The sequence below is a fragment of the Ranitomeya imitator genome, chromosome 2 (genome assembly GCF_032444005.1).
Source record: "Ranitomeya imitator isolate aRanImi1 chromosome 2, aRanImi1.pri, whole genome shotgun sequence".
Taxonomy (NCBI): domain Eukaryota; kingdom Metazoa; phylum Chordata; class Amphibia; order Anura; family Dendrobatidae; genus Ranitomeya; species Ranitomeya imitator.
In genome coordinates, this window is record NC_091283.1 from 139,707 (window position 1) to 166,680 (window position 26,974).

Sequence of the window (26,974 nt, forward strand, 5' to 3'; positions counted from 1 at the left end):
GGACAAGTAAGCATGGCCAAGGGCGTTATATCTTGCTGACTGGGCACTGGGTGACTCTGGTGTCTGTGCGGGCAAGCACTTCTCCACAAGTCTCGGAAACCCCAAGGCTTGCAGGACAAACCTCTACATTTAACACTTCCTCCTCTGCTTCTGCCTCCTACTCTATCTCCTTTTGGGCCTCCACCTGCACCCTTAACCTCTGCCTTAATGAGCTACGCGTTCCAACAGTGCAGAGTGAATCCCCACCAGCTTCGTACTGCGCAGCCATAGCTCATCACAATCAGGCAGTATTAAAATTGATATGCCTTGGAGATCGCAGTCATACAGCTAAAGAGTTGTGGACAGCTCTCCAGGCTGTTTGATCAATGGCTGTCTCCTCTGAACCTGCATCCAGGGAAGGCCGTGTCCAATAATGGTGCGATCCTGGTGGTACCCTTAAGGCGAGGCAAGCTCACACGCGTGCCTTGCATGGCTCACATCCTCAAACCTGGTGGTAAGGATTTTCTAGCCTGGGTGAGCTGCTCCAGAAAGCACGTAAGCTGTGTGCTCATTTCCGCCTTTTGCACCCCTCAGATCTTCAACTTGCATAGATACAGAGGTCTTTGTCCATACCAGTTAACAGGTTGATATGCGATGTGCCGACATGGTGGAATTCCACTGTGCACATGTTGCAGTGACTGTAGTAACTGCAATGAAGCCTGACGCAGTATGTCATGTCATATAGCCTGAGCCAGTGCAGTACAGACCTGGCGCCTATCACATTTACTGTGTGGACACAGATTAAGGGACCTCTGCATCATTTTGCACAGTTTCAAAATGTCTACTAAGATGGTTAGCGCCAGTGGCGGATTATAATGCGGTCAATCTGAGCGGTAGCCCAGGGCCCAGTGGTCTGGGGGGCCCGGTGGGCAGAGGGGGCCCACATCGGGCCCTGTCTCATCTGCTCACTGGGTCCCTACCGGTGCTGCGCCGGCACGTCAATAGTTAACAGCCGCCAGCCAATTGGAGGCTGGCAGCTGAAGTCAGCCGCAGCGCGCATGTCGCCGGCGTCTGATGTCATTGTCAGTCGCTGGCGAGTGCGCGCTGCTGGAGGGAGCATCACCGAAGGAGCATGGACAGGTGAGGAGAACTAGGTTTTGTTTTGTTTTTTTCTTTCGAATGGCAATCCGGGGGGCCCGGGCCAGAATGCTGGACACTGGGGGGCAGAGATGCTGGACACTGGTGGGCAGAGATGCTGGACACTGGGGGGCAGAGATGCTGGACACTGGTGGGCAGAGATGCTGGACACACTGGGGGGCAGAGATGCTGGAGACACTGGGGGCAGAGATGCTGGAGACACTGGGGGCAGAATGCTGGACACACTGGGGGCAGGATGCTGGACACACTGGGGGCAGGTTGCTGGACACACTGGGGGCAGAATGCTGGACACACTGGGGGCAAAATGCTGGACACACTGGGGGCTGAATGCTGGACACACTGGGGGCAATATGCTGGACACACTGGGGCAGAATGCTGGACACACTGGGGGCTGAATGCAGGACACACTGGGGGCAGGATGCTGGACACACTGGGGGCAGGATGCTGGACACACTGGGGGCATGATGCTGGACACACTGGGGGCATAATGCTGGACACACTGGGGGCAAAATGCTGGACACACTGGGGGCTGAATGCTGGACACACTGGGGGCAGGATGCTGGACACACTGGGGGCTGAATGCTGGACACACTGGGGGCTGAATGCTGGACACACTGGGGGCAGGATGCTGGACACACTGGGGACAATATGCTGGACACACGGGGGGCAGGATGCTGGACACACTGGGGGCTGAATGCTGGACACACTGGGGCAGGATGCTGGACACACTGGGGCAGGATGCTGGACACACTGGGGGCAGGATGCTGGACACACTGGGGGCTGAGTGCTGGACACACTGGGGGCAGGATGCTGGACACACTGGGGGCAGAGATGCTGGACACACTGGGGGCAGGATGCTGGACACACTGGGGACAATATGCTGGACACACGGGGGGCAGAGATGCTGGACACACTGGGGGCAGAGATGCTAGACACACTGGGGGCAATATGCTGGACACACTGGGGGCAATATGCTAGACACACTGGGGCAGAATGCTGGTCACACTGGGGCAATATGTTGGAAACACTTGGGCAGAATGCTGGCCACACTGGTGGCTGAATGCTGGCCACACTGGTGGCTGAATGCTGGACACACTGGGGGCTGAATGCTGGACACACTGGGAATGAGATACACGGAATTAGATACACGGGGCCAGGATGGGGGATATTATTATTACCACAGGGGCTAATTAATGGATATTATTACTGCAGTGATGTTTTTTTTTAAGACACTGTTTTAAATGGGGGGGGGGGGCGGTCCTGTTACTTTGTAGAGTGACACCATGTCGCCTCTTTTTCTTCATGTGGTGTAATGTAGAAGTTGGGAAAAATTAAATAATTTGTTCTGTAAGCGGAGCTCGAGATAACTGTGTTATTTCCTGCAGAGACGAGTCCTGGCTGGATGAAGTGATGGCGGTCTGTACTGGATGAAAGATGAAGGTTTCACCTAGAGACGTCACTGGTGAGTCAGTGTTACCCATACACTGACACTATACACTGTATACTATATACAGAGGTCCTGTGTATAATGTCACCTGTGATCACTGTATAACCTCTGCACAGACACTGCATACTAACTACAGATCTCCTGTGAATACTGGCACTTATGGTGATAGTATTGTTTGGTATATGGTTCAGGTATATGATGACCCCGTCGCATGACCCCGTCACATGACGGGGGGGCCGACAGTGTCTGAACAGCCCGGGGCCCTGGCTACCCTTAATCCACCCCTGGTTAGCACTGAACGCCGCCATCACAAGCATCACTATTTCGGTCATCTGTATGCTGGAAAAGACTTTGAATAACCTGTGGGAGGAGATGGTGGTCCCAGAAGAAAAGGAGGAAACAGAGGATGATGCAGAAGGGATAACGTTGTCTCCAAGTTGCAGACTGTTGTCACACAGGTGGGTGACAAGGGAGGGTGGATTACTGTGATCGAGGGGTGTTGGTGATAACAGACAAACTGTTATCGAAGGTTGATCCGAGGAACAAATGGAGGAGGAAGAGGAGATGGCGAGCAACTGTCAGATGAATAGGACAATCCCCCCTCTCTCTGTTGTTCATGGTTGGCTGGAGGGGATGGAGGAAACGAGCCACTCTGTTAGATCCACGTTCTAAAACCAAATTTTCCCAGATGCTTTCTGCCCTGGAAAGGGACCTGTGAATGCTGGAGTATCGAAACACACTTTTACACAACCTTAAGAGAGTTTTTCCCCAAGACAGTAGTGAAGCACACAGTTCGCATCGCAGCTCTAGACTCCCAAACTCTGACACGTCACTTCGTCAACGCTAAGGCCACATTCACACGTTGCGTTGTGTCCTGCGGGTTCTCCCGCAGCGGATTTGATAAATCTGCAGGGCAAACCCGCTGCGGTTGTCCCTGCAGATTTATCGCGGTTTGTCCTGCGGGTTCCACTGTGGGATTTTACCCCTACTATTGATGCTGCATATGCAGCAATATGCAGCATCAATAGTAATGTTAATAATAATAAAATCATGATGATATACTCACCCTCTGACGTCCCGATCTCCTCGGCGCTGCAGGCGGCGGTCCGGTTCCAAAGATGCTGTGCGACCAGGACCTTCGGTGACGTCACGGTCATGTGACCGCGACGTCACCGAAGGTCCTGGTTGCATAGCAACCTGAGACCGGACGGCCGCGTGCAGCGCTGAGACTTCAGAGGTGAGTATAACATTATTTTTTATTTTAATTCTTTTTTTTAACACAAATATGGTTCCCGGGGCCTGGAGGAGTCTCCTCTCCTTCACCCCGGGTACCACCCGCACATTATCCGCATTACTTCCCGCATGGTGGGCACAGCCCCATGCGGGAAGTAAGCGGATCAATGCATTTCTATGGGTGCAGAATCGCTGCGATTCTGCACAAAGAAGTGACATGGTCCTTCTTATTTTCCGCAGCAATTCAGCGCGGTTTTTTCGGGTTTTTCCGCATCATGTGCACTGCGGTTTTTGTTTTCCATAGGGTAACATTGTACTGTACCGTGCATGGAAAACAGCTGCGGACCCGCAGCGGCAAAATCGCCGCGGTTCCGCTGTAAAAACCGCATAGTGTGAACATACCGCTGTCTGCTGACAGTGTAGACCACCTAACTTTCATTAAGATGATCAAGTCATGGATCTCCAAGGACTTTTGCACCCCAAATACAGAATGTACAGACTAGGTGATATTGGCTTTTTAGTGTGATGCATTAAACATTGCATTAACTGTATTCTGTGATATTAGTTTGGCTTCTGTCTCTGAGGTGGATGCTGCTGCTGACGTTAACACAATTTTTTGGAAATGTGAACAGTCATGGTTGGTCTACATCTGCTGTGTTATCTGTAGTGGAAGCCATGTTGGTCCCAATTTTACTATTTCTATTCTCGTGCCATTTATTCCATTTTGGTGATGTCAGGTCCTCATTTTTTTTTTTCAAATATGAGCACTCCTGGTTGGGTGTCCATCTGCTGGATTGGTTGTAGTGAAAGATCTGTCGGTCCCTATTATACTATTTCTACTGCGGTGAAATTGATGCCACTTTAGTGGTGTCTGCCAATAATTTTTGGAAATGTAAACACTCCTGGTTGTGTCCTTCATGTGTGTTGCCTGAAGCAGTAGGCCTCCGAGACCATCAGGCCTCCACTTCCTTGAACCCAACTACCCATGTTACAATCCTTCGATTTTTCTGACAGTACTAGTCTACGAAACTGGTATTTGTTCCATCTGAGTGTGGCTCTGCCTAAAAGCAGGTAAAGGTGTTACATGTGGTATCAGGGCTCCCAGCACAGCAGGCCTACACCGATCGCTCACCCACCTTGTCTTACTGTGACGTTCAATTGAAAGCTGTAAATGCTGTCCCAGACCCCAATACCTCATGCCTGGCTGATAGCTGCAGTGCTATGCTAAACTTTGTACTGTGGGTGAATTGAGGTCACTTCCCTGGTGTCTGTCCCTCATTTGATGTGTTTTGGCAGCATTTGTAGCCGTTATAAGGTGTTGTTTATGCGTTTGTTTTTGTCTTCCATTGACATGAATGGTGTTCAGTTATGTTCGGCGAATATTGCAAAATCGGCGATCATAATCTGAACTGAACAATGAAATATTCGCTCATCTCTACTGCTGTTGACTAATTTGTAAGCTAAACCATGGGTCACTAAATTGAGCTTTTAATGTTTGAATATCTATAAGATACCCTCGAAGACTTTATAGAGGACTGATTCGTTCTCCTGACTAGAGATGGGCAAACCCGAACAGTAAAGTTTGGCTTCCGTACCTAACACCTACTGTTTTTGGTCATAGACAGAGAACACAGATTTCACCAGGAAGTCCGTGTTACTGTTTGGATTCGGCCCCCTGAACTCCCGGTCTTTGTTGCGCTTTCATGTCCATGATAGCGTGGTATATACAACCTTTGATCGGCAGTAAAATCATCACCGCCGGTCAAAGCCACAGTTCCCACGCTGTCAATTGACAGAGTATTCAAATTCACTGCAGTGAAATTCTCCCGGTGAACTGCGATGAACTGTCCTCGGCACCATGACTTTCTCACATCGCTAGCAGGGATCTCACTGCGGTCACAGCAGTTCAGCCCGGCTGGGAACGCAGCTTCAGTGACCAGCAGTAACCTCGATGATGTTACTGCTGGTCACTGACTATGTGCTCTCAGCAGCTCATTCCCCAATGGTTCTCAGCCTGGACAGTCACATCTTGGCACCATACTGGTTGAAAACTATTTATCCCCCAGACATGGATTACAGTGTGGGACGGAACGATGGACAGGTGAGGGATATTGTTGTTTTTTATTTTTGTTTTATTACAGGAGACGAGGGCTTCTTTGGATAGGCGTTAGGTGAGTATAAATGTGTTTATTTTTAAGTAAAAAAGTTAAACTGTGTTTTTATTTATTTCAAATAAAAGACTTTATTCTGGCTGTGTCTTTATTTATAAACAACCCAAGCAGCAGTAATAAGTTATAGAAGTACTAATTGGTTTCCTAGTTTAGGACAAATTTGTGATTATTGTGTCTTTATTTACCATGCACCTATAGGATTAGTAATGGATAGGTGTCTTATAGATGCCTCTCCATTACAAATCCTTGAACTTGATGTCACCTGACAATACAAAGGTGACATCAACCCCACAAATATGAACCTATCCCACTACAGGGCAAGTGGGAAGAGCCAAGCAAAGCACCAGAGTTAGCGCATCTAATAAATGTTCCTTTTCTGGGCAGCTGTGGGCTGGTATTTTTAGGCTGGTGGGGGGGAACAATAAGCATGGCCTCCCTCTTACCAGCTTGTGAGTACCAGGCCCCCAGCAGTGTGCCTTTGCTTGACTAGTTGTCAGAAATGGTGGGACCCCATGCCGATGTTTTTTAAATTATTTATTTAAATAATTTAAAAAAATGGCATGGTGACCCCTCTATTCTTTTTAACCACCCTTGCTGGAGTTGACAGCTGAGGGTTGCAGCCCCCAGCTGTAAGTTTTGCCTGACTGGTTATTCAAAATACGGAGGAACCCTTGCAGTTTTTTTTTTATATTATTTATTTACAGTGCAGGACGGGCTGATGAGTACTCCTATCAGTCGCGCCTGCTCTTGCTGTTATTAGTGACAGCAGACGTCATCTGATGGGAGCAGTAGTCTCATCAGCTTACACCAGTGACCAGAGGTAAACTTTTTACCTCCAATAACAGCTGCATGTCTTTTGACACTGTGGGAACCATGGCTGACTAGCAGTGATGATTTTACCGCCGATCAGAAGTGATGCTTGCCGTGCTGTCATGCACATGACAGTGTGGCCAACGCTGGATGTTCGGGCCCCCCATTCAATTGAATGGGTCCGGGTACTGTTCTGGTACCTGAACCCAAACGTCTTGTAACTGTTCGGACCCAGACATCCAGGTGTCCACTCATCTGTACTCCTGACACTTCTGCTACAGTATATTTTTGTATTCCCCACAAAATGGAAATTCTAGGGAACCTGTTCCTAAAACTCTTTGGTATTTCTCCTAGATATGTATGAGTAGGGTGACAATTAGAAATCATAAATCCCCATGTGCGTTGAATTGCACTGAGTAGGAGAACACACCTTTTGACAAGCAAAATCTTAAACAGATTATCCTATCACTACAACTATTGTTCACATGGCATAGAGGGCATACGGATGATCTCATGGGTGGTCTACTTCGTAGTACTCTGGAAGACTCCACACATTGGTGACCCACTCATAGATTGGCTGAGTGCTAGTTTGACTATAATCTGAGTTGTCTTGTTGGAAGCTCATTGTAAATCCACAGTTTCTCTACTACATACTAAAACATATAGCAGTAACTTACGAGGAATTGGTGACTGTAGAAGTAAAAAAATAATTGTGATCCTTAAATTAATATTTTGTTCATAGTCAACAAACGGGAGACGACGGCGCAGACGTTGTTGGAATATTCACAGCAGATAAGTGATCAGAAGGCGACGAAAGTGCAAAGGAGCCCACAGGAGAGACAAAACACTTCTGGGTAAATAGAATGGGCTATGGGAATGGGTGTTGGGTTCAGGGAGTTATAGGGTGATCAACCTAATTACTGAGTGAAAACGCTCAGAAAGAGAGTCTGTACTGTTTGATTCAGAGCATCTCCTGTCCACCTCCTGACCAAGTCACCTGTGCTGACCAAACCAGAGTAACCTGTTTACCCCTGACATTTGGCTCTTGTACCATGGGGAACCCTTCCTCCTATTGCTATGCCCCTGGTTAAAGTATGACTTGATTGTATTACAGCAGAGTGAGTGGATCTCCAGACCTAAAGGACCAGAGAAGCGACACTGAATCAGCAGAGCAGATCAGCCTCAACAGCTACAAGATGGACTCCAAGAAAAGCACGCCCACCTTATCCAGGTGACTGTACAATATAATTCGGTTATAATTTAGGTTACTATATGATAGGAGGAACTATCCTAAAAAAGGTACGTGAATGAATGATATGAGGAACTGTCTTATATAATGTAGGTGGCTGTATAATATAATATAGGTGATTATGTTCTGTATAATTTAGGTGTGTGTATAATATAGGCGACATTCTATAAAATGTGTCTATATGATATAGGTGACCACGTCCTATATAATTACCGTATAAACTCGAGTATAAGCCGACCCGAGTATAAGCCAACCCCCCTAATTTTGCCACAAAAAACTGGGAAAACTTAATGACTCGAGAATAAGCCTAGGGTGCAAAATGCAGCAGCTACCGGTAAATGTCAAAAGTAAAAATAGATACCAATAAAAGTAAAATGAATTGAGACATCAGTAGTTAAGTGTTTTTGAATATCCATTTTGAATCAGGAGCCCCATATAATGCTCCATACAGTTTATGATGGGCCCCATAAGATGCTCCATACAAAATACGCCCCATATAATGCTCCATACAGTTTGATGGGCCCCATAAGATGCTCCATACAAAATATGCCCCATATACTGCTGCACAAATGTTGATTATAGCCCCATAAGATGCTCCATAGACACATTTGCCCCGTATAATGCTCCTCAAATGCTGATCATGGCCCCCATAAGATGCTCCATAGACACATTTGCCCCATATAATGCTGCACAAATGTTGATTATAGCCCCATAAGATGCTCCATAGAGATATTTGCCCCATATAATGCTGCACATGGCCCCATAAGATGCTCCATAGAGATATTTGCCCCATATAATGCTGCACATGGCCCCATTAAAAAGACACGGAGTATGAGTCCAATTTGAAAAAGTATAAATACAAATTTTTATTCATAGAAGAATCAAATACATAACTTAGAAACAATTAATCATTACAAACATAGTATAAACAGCAGGGGAAACTGAGGAAAACACTGAAAGAGTCTATACGGTGACAGCCCCTGTAAAAATCTGCATATATTACTTCCTAAAGTGCCAATAGTGCATGTCGTGGCAAGAGACTTAAATGGACCGGGTATTTCATCAGTCTGTCAACATAAATCCCACAGTGGGGTACCGATCACACTTAGGCATATAAAGTGCCCATCCCGGTTCCATAGACCTTACTCATTTTGAAGATACACAGGGGCACCACCGGAGCCCCAACGCGCGTTTCGCAGATTTTGAGTGGTACCATGTGACCGCTCAATACAGGAAGAAGCTGTCAGCGCCCGGAGAACCAGGGACGGCAGGGTCCGCACCAGGAGCAGGTGAGTTTGATTAGACAGCTGCCGCTCCCCCCTCCCCTGCCGACCCCTGGGAATGACTCAAGTATAAGCAGAGAGAGGGGCAATTTCAGCCTAAAAAAATGGGCTGAAATTCTCGGCTTATACTCGAGTATTTACGGTATATATAAAACTACACTCCGCTTCTCTCAATGATGAGAAAATAGTTGGCACATGACCGGAAGTATGAAAATCACGTGTGAGTGGTTACATGATGATCGCTGGAACCAGTTCTTGTAGCCAAATTCTGACAGTGAGTATATTACATGCTCTTGGCTACAGTGCTTCATTTTAAATGAATGAACAGAAATATAGACTTAACTTGTCAGACTGCACAATACTTCATTAACATAGCCAGGTATCATGTTATCCTAGAAGTTAAGGAGTGGAACATACGTACAGAATCAGAACCAATAACAGCACATTAACACAGCTTCACAACCACAATCAGTACTGAAAGACATAACCAGAACCACCAACAGTACGGAAATACACTACCGTTCAAACGTTTAGGGTCACCCAGACAATTTTGTGTTTTCTATGAAAACTCATACTTTTATTAATCAAATGAGTTGCCAAATGAATTGAAAATCTAGTCCACACAGACAAGGTTCGAAAAAAAGATTTTTATTTCAAATAATAATTTTCTCCTTTAAAGCGAACCTGTCACCCCCAAATCGAAGGTGAGCTAAGCCAACCAGCATCAGGGGCTTATCTACAGCATTCTGTCCATGCGCCCCCCATGTTAAAGATAGGGGCGCATGACACATGCGTTGGTATCCGTCGCCGACTCTGCGCCCAACAACGCAAATGTGAACGTAGCCTTAGCCAGAATAAGTACATGTGGGGGTTGCCTGGTTGCTAGGGAATTCCCACATGTACTTATGCTGGGTATCAGATGTAAATCATTCAGCTGCGGCAAGAAAAACTAAAATTCCGAGCACTAAAAAATACTCGGAGGACCCCCGAGCGTGCTCGAGAAATCTCGAGTAACCAGTATATTCGCTCATCACTAGTAAAGGCCAATCCAGCTCTTAGTTTTGTCCTGCACTGTTCCTTACTCCATCATCTCTAGGAACTGTCTATCTTCAAATGACGTTGCTGTACGATTATCTTCTTTTGTCTTGCGGAAGACCGTATACCCAAGGTGATCTTGGTCGCAATTCTGGATGCAATCATCGTAGGCACGACTTGCCGAGATACTTGGTGCTAAAGTGCTGTTTGGCAATTCCTTTATGAAGTAGTGATTTTCACATGGTTGAAGGAGACATGGACGTCCATTCTCGAGCGTACTGGTAAGCATGTTGTTAACCACTGTCGGTTTGTGTGCACCTCACTGTCGGTTTGTGTGCACCTCCTAATCGACTCACCCAAGGTTGAGTCTCTGAGCATATGGAGCATTGTGTGAGCCACTGATCTGTTGTCTAACTTTGTGGACTCGTACAATATCTCTCCCTGGGAGCAAGAGTATTTGAGCCTCTGGGTCAAGCCTGGGAATCAGGTGTTCTATACGCTTCAGATGAGGATGATGCGATACCACTTCAGGCGTTGGTATCTCTGACCTGTTGTCAGGAATCTGGTTAAATTCCAATATGGTTGGTAAGGGCAGACACATTTGGCCATCTATAGACTCGACTACATAGCCTGTTGCTCTTCTACCAGCTGTCTCTACTATACCGGCACAAGTTTTCAAAGAGTAGGGCGCACTGGGTCCTCTGACGTTAAAGCTATCGAAGAAGGCAGACTTGGCTAATGACCTGTTTGTTGTGAATTCTGCTCTTGGGTTCCCTCCAGTGGTTGTAGGTGGGAATGAAGTTGTCTCTGAGTCGCAGTCCTGGCCAGGTGTATCTGCTGATTGCTGTTCTGACTGGGATATTTAAGTGTGCAGGATTCATTAGCCCTTTCCAGTTGTCAATGTTTCTTCTGAAGTGTTGGATCACTTTCTGGCTTCTCCTGCTCAGCTGTCAATTCAGCAAAGATAAGTGTCTGGTTTTTGTTTCTGTGGCACACATGCAGTGTGCTTATATTCTGTGCTATTCATTTGTTTTTCTCTTGTCCAGCTTAGACTGTGTCAGTGTTTTCTCGGTCTTCTTGGATTCTCTGGAGATGCAGATATACGCTCCACATCTTTAGTTAGATGGTGGAGTTTTTTTATTTTCTGCTGTGGATATTTTTGGAAGGATTTTTAATACTGACCGCTTAGTATCCTGTCCTATCCTTTCCTATTTAGCTAGTGTGTGCCTCATTTGCTAAATCCTGTTTTCTGCCTACGTGTGTCTTTTCCTCTACTACTCACAGTCAATATTTGTGGGGGGGCTGCCTATCCTTTGGGGTTCTGCTCTGAGGCAAGGTAGAATTCCTATTTCCATCTATAGGGGTATTTAGTCCTCCGGCTGTGTCGAGGTGTCTAGGGTTTGTTAGGCACACCCCACGGCTACTTCTAGTTGCGGTGTTAAGATCAGGATTTGCGGTCAGTATAGTTACCACCTACTCCAGTGAGTTTTCATGCTGCTCCAAGGTCACCTGATTATAACACTGTTACTCTGATCATCTAAAATCGCGTATACTTTGGTGGCTTTGTCCTTTTCGTCTGCTGGGTAGACTCTCACTAGGGAAATTTTAGAGCAGGACTTGCCTCCATTGAGATTTCCACAAACTTCTGTACGCTCTTGGACTTGGGGCAAAGTATCCGATGGTGGTCCAAGGTGTAGAGCTGAGTTATGTTTGGTATTGTCACATTCGGCATACCTTGCACTAATCTCACAGTCCCTGTGGAAGTGGGATGTTGAAGAGCAGCATTTGTAGCAGATGTGGTTCTCCTTCACCCCTTTACCCCCAAAGGTGGTTTGCACGTTATGGACCAGGCCAATTTTTACAATTCTGACCACTGTCCCTTTATGAGGTTATAACTCTGGAACGCTTCAACGGATCTCAGTGATTCTGACATTGTTTTCTCGTGACATATTGTACTTCATGATAGTGGTAAAATTTCTTTGATATTGCCTGCGTTTATTTGTGGAAAAAACGAAAATTTGGCGAAAATGTTGAAAATTTCGCAATTTTCCAACTTTGAATTTTTATGCAATTAAATCACAGAGATATGTCACACAAAATAATTAATAAGTAACATTTCCCACATGTCTACTTTACATCAGCACAATTTTGGAACCAAATTTTTTTTTTGTTAGGGAGTTATAAGGGTTAAAAGTTGACCAGCAATTTCTCATTTTTACAACACCATTTTTTTTTTAAGGGACCACATCACATTTGAAGTCATTTTGAGGGGTCTATATGATAGAAAATACCCAAGCGTGACACCATTCTAAAAACTGCACCCCTCAAGGTGCTCAAAACCATATTCAAGAAGTTTATTAACCCATCTGGTGCTTCACAGGAATTTTTGGAATGTTTAAATAAAAATGAACATTTAACTTTTTTTCACAAAAAATTTACTTCAGCTCCAATTTGTTTTATTTTACCAAGGGTAACAGGAGAAAATGGACCCCAAAAGTTGTACAATTTGTCCTGAGTACGCTGATACCCCATATGTAGGGGTAAACCACTGTTTGGGCGCATGGGACAGCTCGGAAGGGAAGGAGCGCCGTTTGACTTTCAATGCAAAATTGACAGGAATTGAGATGGGACGCCATGTTGCGTTTGGAGAGCCACTGATGTGCCTAAACATTGAAACCCCCCACAAATGACACCATTTTTGAAAGTAGACCCCCTAAGGAACTTATCTAGATGCGTGGTGAGCGCTTTGACCCACCAAGGGCTTCACAGAAGTTTATAATGCAGAGTCGTAAAAATAAAACAATTTTTTTCCCACATAAATTATTTTTTAGCTCCCAGTTTTGTATTTTCCCAAGGGTAACAGGAGAAATTGGACCCCAAAGGTTGTTGTCCAATTTGTCCTGAGTGCGCTGATACCCCATATGTGGGGTGAACTACTGTTTGGGCGCATGGGAGGGCTCGGAAGGGAAGGAGCGCCATTTGGAATGCAGACTTAGATGGAATGGTCTGCAGGCGTCACATTGCGTTTGCAGAGCCCCTAATGTACCTAAACAGTAGAAACCCCTCACAAGTGACCCCATATTGGAAACTAGACCCCCCAAGGAACTTATCTAGATGTGTTGTGAGAACTTTGAGCCCCCAAGTGTTTCACTACAGTTTATAACGCAGAGCCGTGAAAATAAAAAATCTTTTATTTTCCCACAAAAATTTTTTAGCCCCCAGTTTTGTATTTTCCCAAGGGTAACAGGAGAAATTGGACCCCAAAAGTTGTTGTCCTATTTGTCCTGAGTATGCTGATACTCCATATGCTGGGGTAAACCCCTGTTTGGGCACACGGGAGAGCTCGTAAGGGAAGGAGCACTGTTTTACTTTTTCAACGCAGAATTGGCTGGAATTGAGATCGGACGCCATGTCGCGTTTGGAGAGCCCCTGATGCGCCTAAACAGTGGAGACCCCCCAATTATAACTGAAACCCTAATCCAAACACACCTCTAACCCTAATCCCAACGGTAACCCTAACCACACCTCTAACCCTGACACACCCCTAACCCTAATCCCAACCTTATTCTCAACCGTAAATGTAATCTAAACCCTAACCGTGACTTTAGCCCAACCCTAGCCCTAACTTTAGCCCCAACCCTAACTGTAGCCTTAACCCCAGCCCCAACCCCAGCCCTAACCCTAGCCCTAACCCTAGCCCTAACCCTAGCCCTAACCCTAGCCCTAACCCTAGCCCTAACCCTAGCCCTAACCCTAGCCCTAACCCTAGCCCTAACCCTAACCCTAGCCCTAACCCTAGCCCTAACCCTAGCCCTAGCCCTAATGGGAAAATGGAAATACATTTTTTTAATTTTTCCTTAACTAAGGGGCTGATGAAGGGGGGGTTGATTTACTTTTATAGCGGGTTTTTTTAGCAGATTTTTATGATTGGCAGCCGTCACAATATTTTTGGCGTTACCACATTTTGAGAGCTATAATTTTTCCATATTTTGGTCCACAGAGTCATGTGAGGTCTTGTTTTTTGCGGGACGAGTTGACGTTTTTATTGGTAACATTTTTGGGCACGTGACATTTTTTGATCGCTTATTATTCCGATTTTTGTGAGGCAGAATGACCAAAAACCAGCTATTCATGAATTTCTTTTGGGGGAGGCGTTTATACCGTTCCGCATTTGGTAAAATTGATAAAGCAGTTTTATTCTTTGGGTCAGTACGATTACAGCGATACCTCATTTATATCTTTTTTTTATGTTTTGGTGCTTTTATACGATAAAAACTATTTTAAAGAAAAAATAATTATTTTTGCATCGCTTTATTCTCAGGACTATAACTTTTTATATTTTTTTGCTGATAATGCTGTATGGTGGCTCGTTTTTTGCGGGACAAGATGACGTTTTCAGCGGTACCATGGTTATTTATATCCGTCTTTTTGATCGCGTGTTATTCCACTTTTTGTTCGGCGGTATGATAATAAAGCGTTGTTTTTTGCCTCGTTTTTTTTTTTTTGTAACTGTGTTTACTGAAGGGGTTAACTAGTGGGCCAGTTTTATAGGTCGGGTCGTTACGGACGCGGCAATACTAAATATGTGTACTTTTATTGTTTTGTTTTTTTATTTAGATAAAGAAATGTATTTATGGGAATAATATATATATATTTTTTTCATTATTTCGGAATTTTTTTTTTTTACTTTTTTACTTTGTCCCGGGGGATGGGGACATCACAGATCGATGATCTGGCCATATGCAGCATTATATGGGGCAGTTATCTGTATGGAGCATCTTATGTGGCCATGTGCAGCATTAGGCTATTTTCACACTAGCGTCGGAATCTCCCCGTCGCAATGCGTCGGGAAGAGATTCCGACGCTAGCGTTTAGCGCATTGCACAATGGAGGCAGTGGATGCATTTCTCCGGCGCATCCGCTGCCCCATTGTAAGGTGCGGGGAGGTGGGGGCGGTCCGTCAGGAGCAAAAAACGTTACATGTAGCGTTTTTTGCTCCTGACGGTCCGCAGAAGCACGACGTATCTGCCGCTCGACGGATGCGATGTGTGGCAATCCGTCGCAAATGCGTCGTCAATACAAGTCTATGGGGAAAAAACGCATCCTGCAAGCACTTTTGCAGGATGCGTTCTTTCTGCAAAACGACGCATTGTGACGGATTGCAGAAAACGCTAGTGTGAAAGTAGCCTTATATGGGGCAGTTATCTGTATGGAGCATCTTATGGGGCCATTATTAACCTTTATGCAGCATTATATGGGGCATATTTTAATATGGAGCATCTTATGGGGCCATCATAAACTGTATGGAGCATTATATGGGGCTCCTGATTCAATATGGATATTCAAAAACACTTAACCTACTGATGTCTCAATTAATTTTACTTTTATTGGTATCTATTTTTATTTTTGAAATTCACCGGTAGCTGCTGTAGTTTCCACCCTAGGCTTATACTCGAGTCATTCCCAGCTTTTTGTGGCAAAATTAGGGGGGTCGGCTTATACTCGAGTATATATGGTATATGGCTGAACAGAACACTGTTAGGGCAGTGAGAAAACAATTTTTTCCATAGGAATTAATGGCAACCTTTCCATGACCCTCAACTGACATGAATTGAAGTCACAGCGCCGGTCCACTGACCTTACAAAGATGGCAGCTATGCAAATGTACGGTGTCTGTATATAGGGGGATGTCTGTATATAAGTAAGATAAGTGCCCCCCGGTCCTGTGTGTGAAGAGTAAGTGCCCCCCCAGTCCTGTGTGTGAAAAGTAAGTGCCCCCCCGGTCCCGTGTGTGAAAAGTAAGTGCCCCCCCGCTCCCGTGTGTGAAAAGTAAATGCCCCCCCTGTCCCGTGTGTGAAAAGTGCCCCCCGATCCCGTGTGTGAAAAGTAAGTGCCCCCCGGTCCTGTGTGTGAAAAGTAAGTGCCCCCCGGTCCTGTGTGTGAAAAGTAAGTGCCCCCGTCCTGTGTGTGATAAGTAAGTGCCCCCCGGTCCTGTGTGTGTGTTAAGTAAGTGCCCCCCGGTCCTGTGTGTGTGATAAGTAAGTGCCCCCCGGTCCTGTGTGTGTGTTAAGTAAGTGCCCCGCCGTCTATAAGGGGGATGTCTATAGGGGGATGTCTGTATATAGGGGGATGTCTGTATATAGGGGGATGTCTGTATATAGGGGGGTGTCTGTATATAAGGGGATGTCTGTATATAAGGGGGATGTCTGTATATAGGGGGATTTCTGTATATAAGGGGATGTCTGTATATAGGGGGATGTCTGTATATAAGGGGGATGTCTGTATATAAGGGAGATGTCTGTATATAGGGGGATGTCTGTATATAAGGGGATGTCTGTATATAGGGGGATGTCTGTATATAAGGGGGATGTCTGTATATAGGGGGATGTCTGCATATAAGGGGATGTCTGTATATAGGGGGATGTCTGTATATAAGGGGATGTCTGTATATAAGGGGATGTCTGTATATAGGGGGATCTCTGTATATAAGGGGGATGTCTGTATACAAGGGGGATGTCTGTATACTGTATAAGGAGGATGTCTATATAAGGGGGATGTCTGTATATAAGGGGGATGTCTGTATACTGTATAAGGAGGATGTCTATATAAGGGGGATGTCTGTATATAAGGGGGATGTCTGTATACAAGGGGGATGTCTGTTTACTGTATAAGGGAGATGTCTGCATATAGGAGTGGTGTCTGTATATAGGAGTGATGTCTCTATATAGGGGGATGTGGCCAAAGTGGCTACCGAGGGGCCGTGTGCTCTAAAGTGGCTACCAAGGATTCCTGCATGCCAAAATGGCTACCAAGGGGCCAAAGTGGCTAACAAGGGGCCCCGCACATCAAAGTGGCTACCAAGGGGCCCAAATGGCTACCTAGGGGCAGGGCCCTGCATGCCATACTTGCTTCTGAGGTTCATTGGCAGCTGGCAGCGCTGTTCAAGCACCATGTATTTCTTTCAGGAAATGCCCATCTAGTTTTATTTAAAATAAGAAACATTTTGTTCCACAGCAGCCCTTACATTTATGAAGGTGTCCATCCATGATAAGTTCCAGTTTGTCCAGGCCGGGCACTGTCTTGAGCTCCTGGCACAATCTAAGCTGCAGTTGCTCATTAGGGTCCTGAGTCCAGCGTGGCCCAATCGGAACACACGTGGGGTGGAGCTAACTGCAGCGCTGCCAGCCTGTCAGAGACTCTCAGGTTAGCAGCGCTCCAGCCCGCACCGTGCGCTGCAGCGAGACTCTGCTATTGGCTGCCGTGCAGAGTCTTTGCTCAGATGGAGACCAGGCAGCAGCGCCACAGCATGCCGCCATGTCTGACACATCAGAGAGCTATGGCCGCTTATTGCTTAACAACTGAAGTGGCCTCTGCTCCGGGTGGGCCCCACCATCATGTTACGAGGCACGGGGTGATGCCGCAGCTTACCCTGTCTCTGAAACATCAGAGAGCCGCGGTCGCTTATTGCTTAATGACTGAAGTGGCCGTGGCTCCGAGTGGGTGTCTCCATGTGACGGGGCCCGGGATGATGGCTCCCTCTGCCTCCCCCTAGTGGCTATGCTACTGCTAGGAAGCCTAGGGGTCTGGTAGACCCCTGAAGAAAGGAGGGTATTGTCACGGTTTCATATCTACCTGTGGCCTAGGGGGCGCTGTGTGCCACCTCAGCCACCCTATGGGATCTGTGGTGTGCTGGACTGTCAGTTTTGTAAGCGATAGCGAAGTTATCCAATCCGATACTTGGCCTGTCAGCATCTGGTTTAGCCTGCATGTGTTTCCTTAGCTGCCTCCTGTCCTCAAATGATTTCCAGGGTATTTAACTGTGAGCAGCAGATTGTCAGTTGTAGATTTACTATAGTTAGGTGTGTATGCTTGCTCTGTGTCTGACTTCTGGTCTTGCTGATGATCCTGGATTTTGTTGTGACTACTCTTTTGGATTATCCCTTCTGCTTTTGATGCTGTCTGACTTAAGTTATCTGACCCTGAACTTGGCCTCTGACTGACCATTTGTTATACTCCCTGATTTTGATGTACCCTTCTGGCATTTGACCCCAGACTATGACCTGACCATGCCTCGGAGAAATCACATTTCTTCCTCCTTCCTGGATTATCCTTTTGGTTCTTTGCTTTGCAATACAGTTAGGAGATCTGGCACATCCGTAATAGGGCTTGCTCCCACTTTCGATTAAATCGGACTAATGCAATCCGATTAAAAATTGGATTGCGTTCGTACCAATTCAATCCTGTGCCTTTGCTCTCAATGATGTAATTTTTTTCCTGCTCCAAATGGATCGTGATCGGATGGTAAAAAAAAATGCAGCATGCAGTGATTGTATGCAAAATTCGGATGGCACGTGCCCGTTTAAGTCTATGGGTGTATGTGAAACATTGCACTGCACTCGGACATCACCCGTGCGATTCCCACAGATGCCGGCAATGGAGGAGATGGAGAAATGAATTTCTCAATCTCCTCTGCCGCTGTGCTGTGATGCTCTGATGCGGGAGGATTGGAGCACAATGCACCGATCACACTTGCAGCAGAGCCGGAGTTGAGTGTCATTAGCATATTGCATCTAATGCATCTGATGTGATACACTAATATGACTCCGGCCTTATTCCGGCATAATGGAGGCATTTTGTTCCTAAGCCGCAGGTTCATGGATCGAGTGTTCAGGATTACTTGTGTTTTCCACCACAATTTACAGGCATGTTTCTCCTTGGAGGTTTTCTTCCCTGCTTTGACTGTTGGCGTGTGCTGTGTCCTGCTCCTTTGCTAGGACTGTGTAATATTCACGTTTTCTCTTAAGTTTTCTGAATGATTTGGTTGCCTGTTGTTATTAAAGGGAACTTACCAGCTGATTCATGCTGCACAATCCATGGGAAGCATGTATGAAATCATGGATCTAGTGTCCCATGGATTGGCAGCATGTGTTAGCCGTCGGGCACCCTTTAATCATTCTATGTTTGATGTCGTAAATTGGCTCTACTTGTACTGATCTGCTTTTGAGATTGTAACTGTTGGGAGTATACAACTGCTGCAGGACTATGCTGTGGAGGGACTATCTGTAGCAGTCAGCTGATGCCGCTCTGTTCTGTTTTGTATGACTTTTTTTTCTAGTTTTAGTCTTGTTCTTCTTGTATCCTCCATGTCGTGATGAAGAGAATTGTTGCTGCGTGCGATAAGACTTTTTCCAACTGTGTCCGAGTGCAGATGATTTTTGTCAAAGATGAAATTGGCGAAAGTACTTATAGTTACAGTGTAGTTGAACAGAAGTGAAGTATAAAGCATAGAGGAGGGACAGACTCTCGATTGACAATGCAACTATTTTAGAGTCCTCACTGTGCCGCAACAGAGGTAGTCCTTTTACTAATGTGACTTGGAATTTTTGGCACGATTCTTTCTTCCAAAGGGTGCGCTAATAGATGGGATGAATTCTGCGCAGTCATCTAACCAGGATTTCCAAAAACAGACCCTTGTTAGGAACATAAAAACCTTCAAGCCCTTAACCACCAAGGACTGACCCTTTACCTCTAGCTCAGTGTTTCTCAAGTCCAGTCCTCAAGACCCACCAACAGGTCAAGTTTTAACGATATTCTTAGTATTGCACAGGTGATACTTTCATCACCTGCTCAAGCATTAATTCCATCACCTATGCAATGCTAAGGAAATCTTGAAAACTTGACCTGTTGGTGGGTCTTGAAGACTGGAGTTGAGAAACACTGCTCTAGCTGTATTATTAGGGCAGTGAACGACATTACTGTGTGAACGTTGGATGGAAGAAGTATTTAGTATTGTATTTTAGTACCTGTTCTATAACTTGGCCTCTGTCTTAATAAATCTGAAACCACAAAGAATAGGAAAACAGAGAATTAAAGATTTTGACATCTTGATTGTTTTCAAGGAGGAATTCTACTGAGAAGATAAGTGCTACTCCTGATGTTAGGAAAATCTATGGACCCAGTGGAGCTAAAGTGGACACGCTAACTGTTCCTGCCAGGCCAAGAGATCACCACCGCTCTGATTCAGAAGGGGTAGGTGTATTGATCCCGTGCATTATAATATCAATAATTTCATTGATATGTATTTGAAATTCGCCGGCTTTGCAGTCTTTTCCCCAAAAATTGATGAACGACAAAGTTGTAGATAAAAACAATACTGAAGTCTTTCTTTTGCCAGGAAAAAATGATTTCTAATACTGTAAAATCTCCTAGATTAACACTAAGGAGTTTAATATTGCCCTCCTTGTTTAGCGTGTGTAGGGAATACCAATCTTAGGGTGCTGTTACTGCAGTTTACCTCGGATTAATCAGTTCAGCGCCACAGACTGCACAGCGACATCATCTCCCTGTAGATCACTTCACTCTTTGTATTCGTATTCACACATTGACTCTGGCACCTCACTTGTACAATACCATTAGGCCGTTTTCTCTCCCTACGTGGTCTTCCTATCTCTACAGCTGACCTCGATCTTTCATACTAGCTGTGATAGCCTCCCTGATTCGGTTCTCTACACCATGGGATGTGATAGCTAAAGAACATTATGGGAAAGTCCATGCAACCACGCCTGATGTATTTGGCCCTCTCTCAGAATGGCACAGGCATTTTTTTCTGGGGTGTTGGACAGTCTTTGCAATTTGAATTGCAGTGTCCAAATGTGCGAATATCTAGAAATTTGACTTGAAGTTGATCCTCTGGATCCAACATTCTGGGGTGACATAGTTTTTTAAATACACTTTATAGATCAGAGTTACTTTTTCTAATGCAAAGCTCAAAATCCTCTGTGTGGACATACAGCTAGACATAGGACGGACAACATCTGTCAGCTTGCTCGAGAGGGAGCGAGAGTCCCCAACCCACATGTTTGGCACTTTTTAGGCAGCCAATAAACATGGGGGGATTGCCTGCCAGTTACTGTAATGCCACAGTCATCTTGGTTGTGGCATCATCGGGTTTACATAAGACCAGAGAGGCTATGCTCGGCACAGTCTGCCAATGGAAACAGGCAGAGCCGTGAGACGGACAGAGGTTTAGCTGCGGATAGGTAGGGATTACATATGCAATACTAAGGAAACATTTCTTTCAACTGCAACGACAGACCTTATTAGGGCTCATGATAATCAATATTAATGCTGCTGTCAGCAGCACTTAGGGAGAGATTGTGCTGAAGGGATCGTGTAGGACAGGATGAGGTTAATTGGATGTCCTTTCTGCTGCAACCTATACCAAAACCCCTTCGCCGTGTCTAATAATATTCTTTTTGCTCTTAACCCTTCAAGTTGTTCTAAGCAGGGAAATATTATATGCCATATGTACTGCACCAGTTGTGCATCTAAAGCGTACAGCCCGGTTGGTTGCAATAGCATTGCTATATTGCTCCTGCAGTGTAACAAGTCCATCCGATGAGGGCAAATGTTCCTGTGATACTAATCTTACAAAGTTTTCTCAACAGGGATACATTGCAGTAATTTAAAATAGGCAAGGTGTGTGGTAAGGGACAAGGAGGTAAACGTAATGCTGATGGTAAGCGCTGAGGCTGTGGGCAAGGTGAAAGTGTGGGTGCTGCGGCAGCACAACAAACACACTTCATGTCGACCTATCCCACTTAGTAGGGGGGCATGGAACACCACCCTTGAAGCCAGACCAGTGGGAAAAGGGTGTTGGATGGATAGCAGATAATGCTTCCAGTCAGTTTGCCACCACCTTCTGTCTTCCACATGGTCCAGTCTCAGTAGCCATGATTGTAGACCACATAATCCTCTCCCTGTTCCTCCTTCCTCCCACCATGCCGAGTGCCCGGGGACAAGTGATCCCACACTTGGACACTCCGAAGAGCTGTTTACATTTCCATTTATAGGTTCTGGCCTCTCACCCTGCCCGTTTCAAGCGGTTAGGGTTAAGGTTTATGGATATGTTTTGTTAAGCATTTGCCAAATGTTTTTATATTGTGTTATGTAAAGTGTAAAGTTGTCACGGCTTGGTGGGCCTTGTTATCGTCCATGCCCGATTACTGTATATGCATTCTGCAAGGCCCGTGCTTCAGCCGTGGGCCTTTAGGGCTGTCACGATATGGTATGAAATATCATATAAGTAGCTTCTCTTGCTCAAGGCTGTGGGCTAACAAGCCCCCCTTCCCTTTCACTCAGCCAAGAGCTGCTTTGCCAATGTACTGGGGGGAGTTTTATGGCCGAAAGGTATTTACGACTAGACTCAAATCTTCCTCTAGCAGAGAACTGTTTAGAAGTGTCTAGAAGTTTCCAGAAATCCATGGAAGTTCTTTGTTTAGTTTTTGTAAGATTTTATGCAAACCGTTTACGGTAAGAACACGAAAATATATATTCTTATTCTCCCTCGGTGGATCTGCCCATCCCTTGATACACGGGCTTCTAACTCCGTCTGGTAAAGAAGTAGGGATTTCTCTGTAAATATGTATCCCAGATAGGACATATTTGATCTCATTAGAATGTTTGCTGCCTATTTTGATTCTGATATTGGACGTGTGGTATGGCAAGATAATATTGGGTAAAATGTGCTGTTGGGTTTGGGTCTGTACAAGTTACTAATATTTTTGCTTAATAAATAACGTGTTTTGATCTCTTTACCAAGTCTCCCATGTACTGTATTTCCTCTAAAAACCACTTAGGTTGCTAGTGGTAAGGTAGCGGACATCCTGATTCTGGCTGTAGTATCTATTGGATGCAGACTGAAGAGACGATGGAGGTAAAATACAAAGCAGATCTATACTCACCAGATCAGGTGTCAGAATCTGCAAAACCCAGCCTCATGAATTCACTATTTCTGACACCTGTCCAGGTGAGTATAGATATGCCGTGTATGACCTCCATCGTCTCTTCAGTTTGTGTGAAATAGATTACGTAGACTGAAGATTAAATGGAGGTTATACGAGGCAGTTCTCTACTCACCAGGTCAGGTGTCATAAATAATGAGTTTTTGACACATGACCTGTGAGTATAATTCTGCTTTGTATTACCACCATTGTCTCCTCATTCTGCAACACAGATTAAGCAGACTGAATAGATTATGGAGAAAATACAAGTAATATTATTTTTTGCCACCTCATAGCTATATACCAAACACACAAAGCTGCAGTGTTGTACTTAATAACTACTGGAGCTATGAGGTGGCAAAAAATAAAGTGTACGGCGCAGTGTGTTTATTCGGCGCATGGTGTGTGTTGCCGGCAGAGAAATACATAAATAATCAAACAGTATTGGGGGCAAAAAACATTAACATTTATTTGTAACCAAAAAAAAAAAAATTAATTGCGCCTGCTTGGGGTAGAGCGACGGAACTGGGGGATGTGTTGCTGTGAGGCCTGGCTAACTGTGGACGACGCAGGGGTTGCAGGAGAATGATTAGACAATGCACTTTTGATTGTGATCACACAACTGTGTGTTATCAGACAAACTCTCAGGAGTTTCTCTCATCACACATAGTTGTGTGATCCCGACCAAGGTCAATGCCGCAGCACACCGCATTGCAATACTTACAAAATGCATTTCAAACCCGAGTCGGGTTCCCACATTGCTTTGGCCACCTCATTCCATAGCCGCCGGATCGTCACGTTGTCCGAGTGCTTGGGAACCCGGGTGTCCCACAACTGGACTCGCTCATGGACCAGGTAGATTAGGAGGTCATTTTCAATGAGGTCCTCATCCCATTCTGGAACCAAAAAAATAAATAAAGACATAAATGTTGGAGACATTAACATAAGGAAAATAAAGAAAACAACAAAGACAGAAAACTGGCATGAATATTCAATGTCAAGAAAAAAAGAGTCAAGAAGAAAAAGGGAAAGAAATAGGAAAGTAAAGAAATGAGCAGTGAAGAATATTAGTCAGGATACAATAAGCAATCAGCCACGTATACATCCACGCTGCCGCCTTGCCACCCGACCATGTCCACGCTGCTCCTGATCAGCCTCTGCCACAGTGGAAGAACTGTTCTAAAAAAAGGGAAAAAAAATGTGTCACATGTGTAGATGTGACAGAGAATACTTACCAATCTGAAGAGGTGAGTACTCACTTAGCTTTCATTTCCACCTTGTGCAGGCCCAAGCCATTCCTCCTCAGAAGAAGTTGACATTCTGATGCATGCAGCAAGAAAAAAAGACAAAAATTAGGACATATAGAGACAGAAAATAGAAAATAAAGACATTGGCTTTGATATACTCAGATTGTTCAGAGTGTTGATTCCACCCAGGTTCTTTCCTGCGTCTGCTCTTGTTCCCAGTCTGCTAAGTTGTGGACTGCCAATGCCCACTCCCCCCTTTTATCAGTTTGTATGTGGGGGGTGGCTAATCAGTGTCTACACATGTTTTCCTGCGGTACAACGCATGCGTTCACAAACGCATGTGCTTGTGAACGCATGCGTTCACATAGACCGTAATGCGTTTTTTGCTGCATTCCTTCCGCTAACAACCGCATACGTTTCCAGGTGGCAAATTGACGCCTCTGAAATTACTACGTGTAGAGTTTACCACGCCAAACCGCAGATAACTAAACGACGCATGCTGCAAAACGCAACCAATTGCAAGCACCTGCGTCCCTAATGTTAAAGATAGGAATACACGACACATGTGGAAAATTGCGGCACAAATGCTGTGGACACAACCGCAAATGTGAAACCAGCCTAACAACACCTTTAATAACCGCCTTGTGGGCATGCCAAATAGAAAAGGGGGAAATATTTTGAATAGAATTCACCTGAAAATCGAAAACCATTGCTTTTTCTATTTTCTCCTTGGTGGATTAATAGATGACAGTTTTGTTTCTTGTAAAGCAATTACGCCACAATTTGAGTTTTTAGCTTCTTTCCAAGCAGAGTGCCTCTTCATGGGACTATTAAGTCCTTTTACATTTAGAGATAAGATTTTTACTGCCATTTATAATACAGAATGTGACTGCATGGGAAAGCCCAAAAATTCTTATTTGTGAATATTAACTGTCTCCGAGCAAGAATATCAATGGTGCAAGTAACATCAAGTAACAAATAAAAGGATCTCAAAAACCACAACCAAAACACAACCAGACACAGAATCTTCTCAGATGATCCAGTAACAAGGTCTGGGAACAAACAAGACAAAATTCCCACGGACTTCATATCAGAAAAGGGGGAAAAAGTTCAGCCAACTCTGCATTTGAGTCCTGTAAAATAACCTATAAGATAAAAGTTAGTCAGAAGACATCAATAATGAACAAAGATACTATAATGATCGTCTTAGAAGCCCATTAAATTCTGTAATCCAGGGTCACATCTCTTCTTCATGCTCATCCTATGTAGGTTTCTTTTCTTTCCCTGAAATGCTATGTTCCTTTAGAAATTTCTGGCCTTCTGTTGGATCTTGAATGGCATACATTTCTTTATTGATGAAAACGATTAATTTTGTAGGAGAACCCCATTTATATGGGATGTTCTTATGTCTTAGGATTGTAGTGAGTTCCACAAAGGATTTCCTAGCCCTTAATGTCTCCCTTGAAAAGTCTGCATACAACGGTTTCATATGGAGAAGGCAGATTTTTATATTTTCTGAGATAATCAAGTAAACAATCTTTAGTATGGAAAAAATGGAGTCATATGATGACTTCTCTCTGGATTTCTCTTGGTAGGAACTTGGGTTTCTGGAGTCTATGGGCTCTGTCAATTGTCAAATTCAAATTAGTAGACGTTGGTGGGTTTTGTGGAGTAGTTCCGTAATATACGGGATAAGATCCAAAGGGAATACACTTTTTGGTACTCCTCTAAATTTTAAGTTATTGCACCTATTGCGATCGTCTTGATCAGTAAGTTTAGCTCTTAGAAATTTTACTTCATCTTTAAGAGTTGTATAATCTTTTTCCAGAGAGTTTTGTTTTAAGGAAACAGCATTCACTTTATTATCAGTAGCAATTATTTTTTGGTTCATTTCTTCAAATGAAATTTGCAGGTTATCAAACCTTTTTTTAATATTAATGTCCAATAACACTGGTCTACAGAAAAAAAAAATTCTGGCATGGACTTTAAGAACAGTTTTAGACTAATTTGAGGGCGCTGAATTGAAATCTGATCTTATAATTTCTCTATCACATCATATTTTTGCACTATAGGTATATAGCTCATTTTCATGAATTCCATGATAAATATAAGTAGTGTATGAAAAGTGCCGGTTTGTACGTTCACTAAGGTAAATTTAGTTTTCATTTAGTCTCCCTATAAATGTGAGAATATCTTTGTTTTCTTTGAACATGCATAATTCCCATTTGTTATGATAACACCCTTGTTTTCTGTGCTACTGGGACAGTAGAGCTACAGCAGAGCATTGGGTGAAAACTGAATGGCCTCAGCGACAGAGTTTGGCATCTGGTGATAAGAATGTCATCTATGATCCTCTAGTGGATAGGAAGGACATTGTCTTTCCTCCCTTACACATAAAACTTGGATTGATAAAGCAGTTAGTCAAAGCTCTCAATCACAGTGGAGATTGCTTTAAATATATATGTTCAACTTTTCCTGGTCTTAGTGAAGAGAAGAAAAAGGCCGGAATATTTGATGGACCTCAAATAAGAACACTTATGAGAGACCCAAATTTTATCACATCAATGAATGAGACAGAAG

The 26,974-nt window shown here is 44.5% G+C and overlaps 1 protein-coding gene across 5 annotated transcripts in view; it reads left to right on the top strand.

The window, feature by feature from the left end:
- Nucleotides 1-26,974, top strand: part of SYTL4 (synaptotagmin like 4) — a 185,663-nt gene that overhangs the window by 98,384 nt on the left and 60,305 nt on the right. For all 5 annotated transcript variants that reach the window (XM_069746070.1, XM_069746071.1, XM_069746074.1 and 2 more), the window contains 3 exons: nt 7,541-7,652; nt 7,913-8,029; nt 20,265-20,394. In XM_069746070.1, coding sequence (XP_069602171.1) covers nt 7,541-7,652; nt 7,913-8,029; nt 20,265-20,394 — 359 coding nt within the window. The remainder of the gene's footprint in view (nt 1-7,540; nt 7,653-7,912; nt 8,030-20,264; nt 20,395-26,974) is intronic.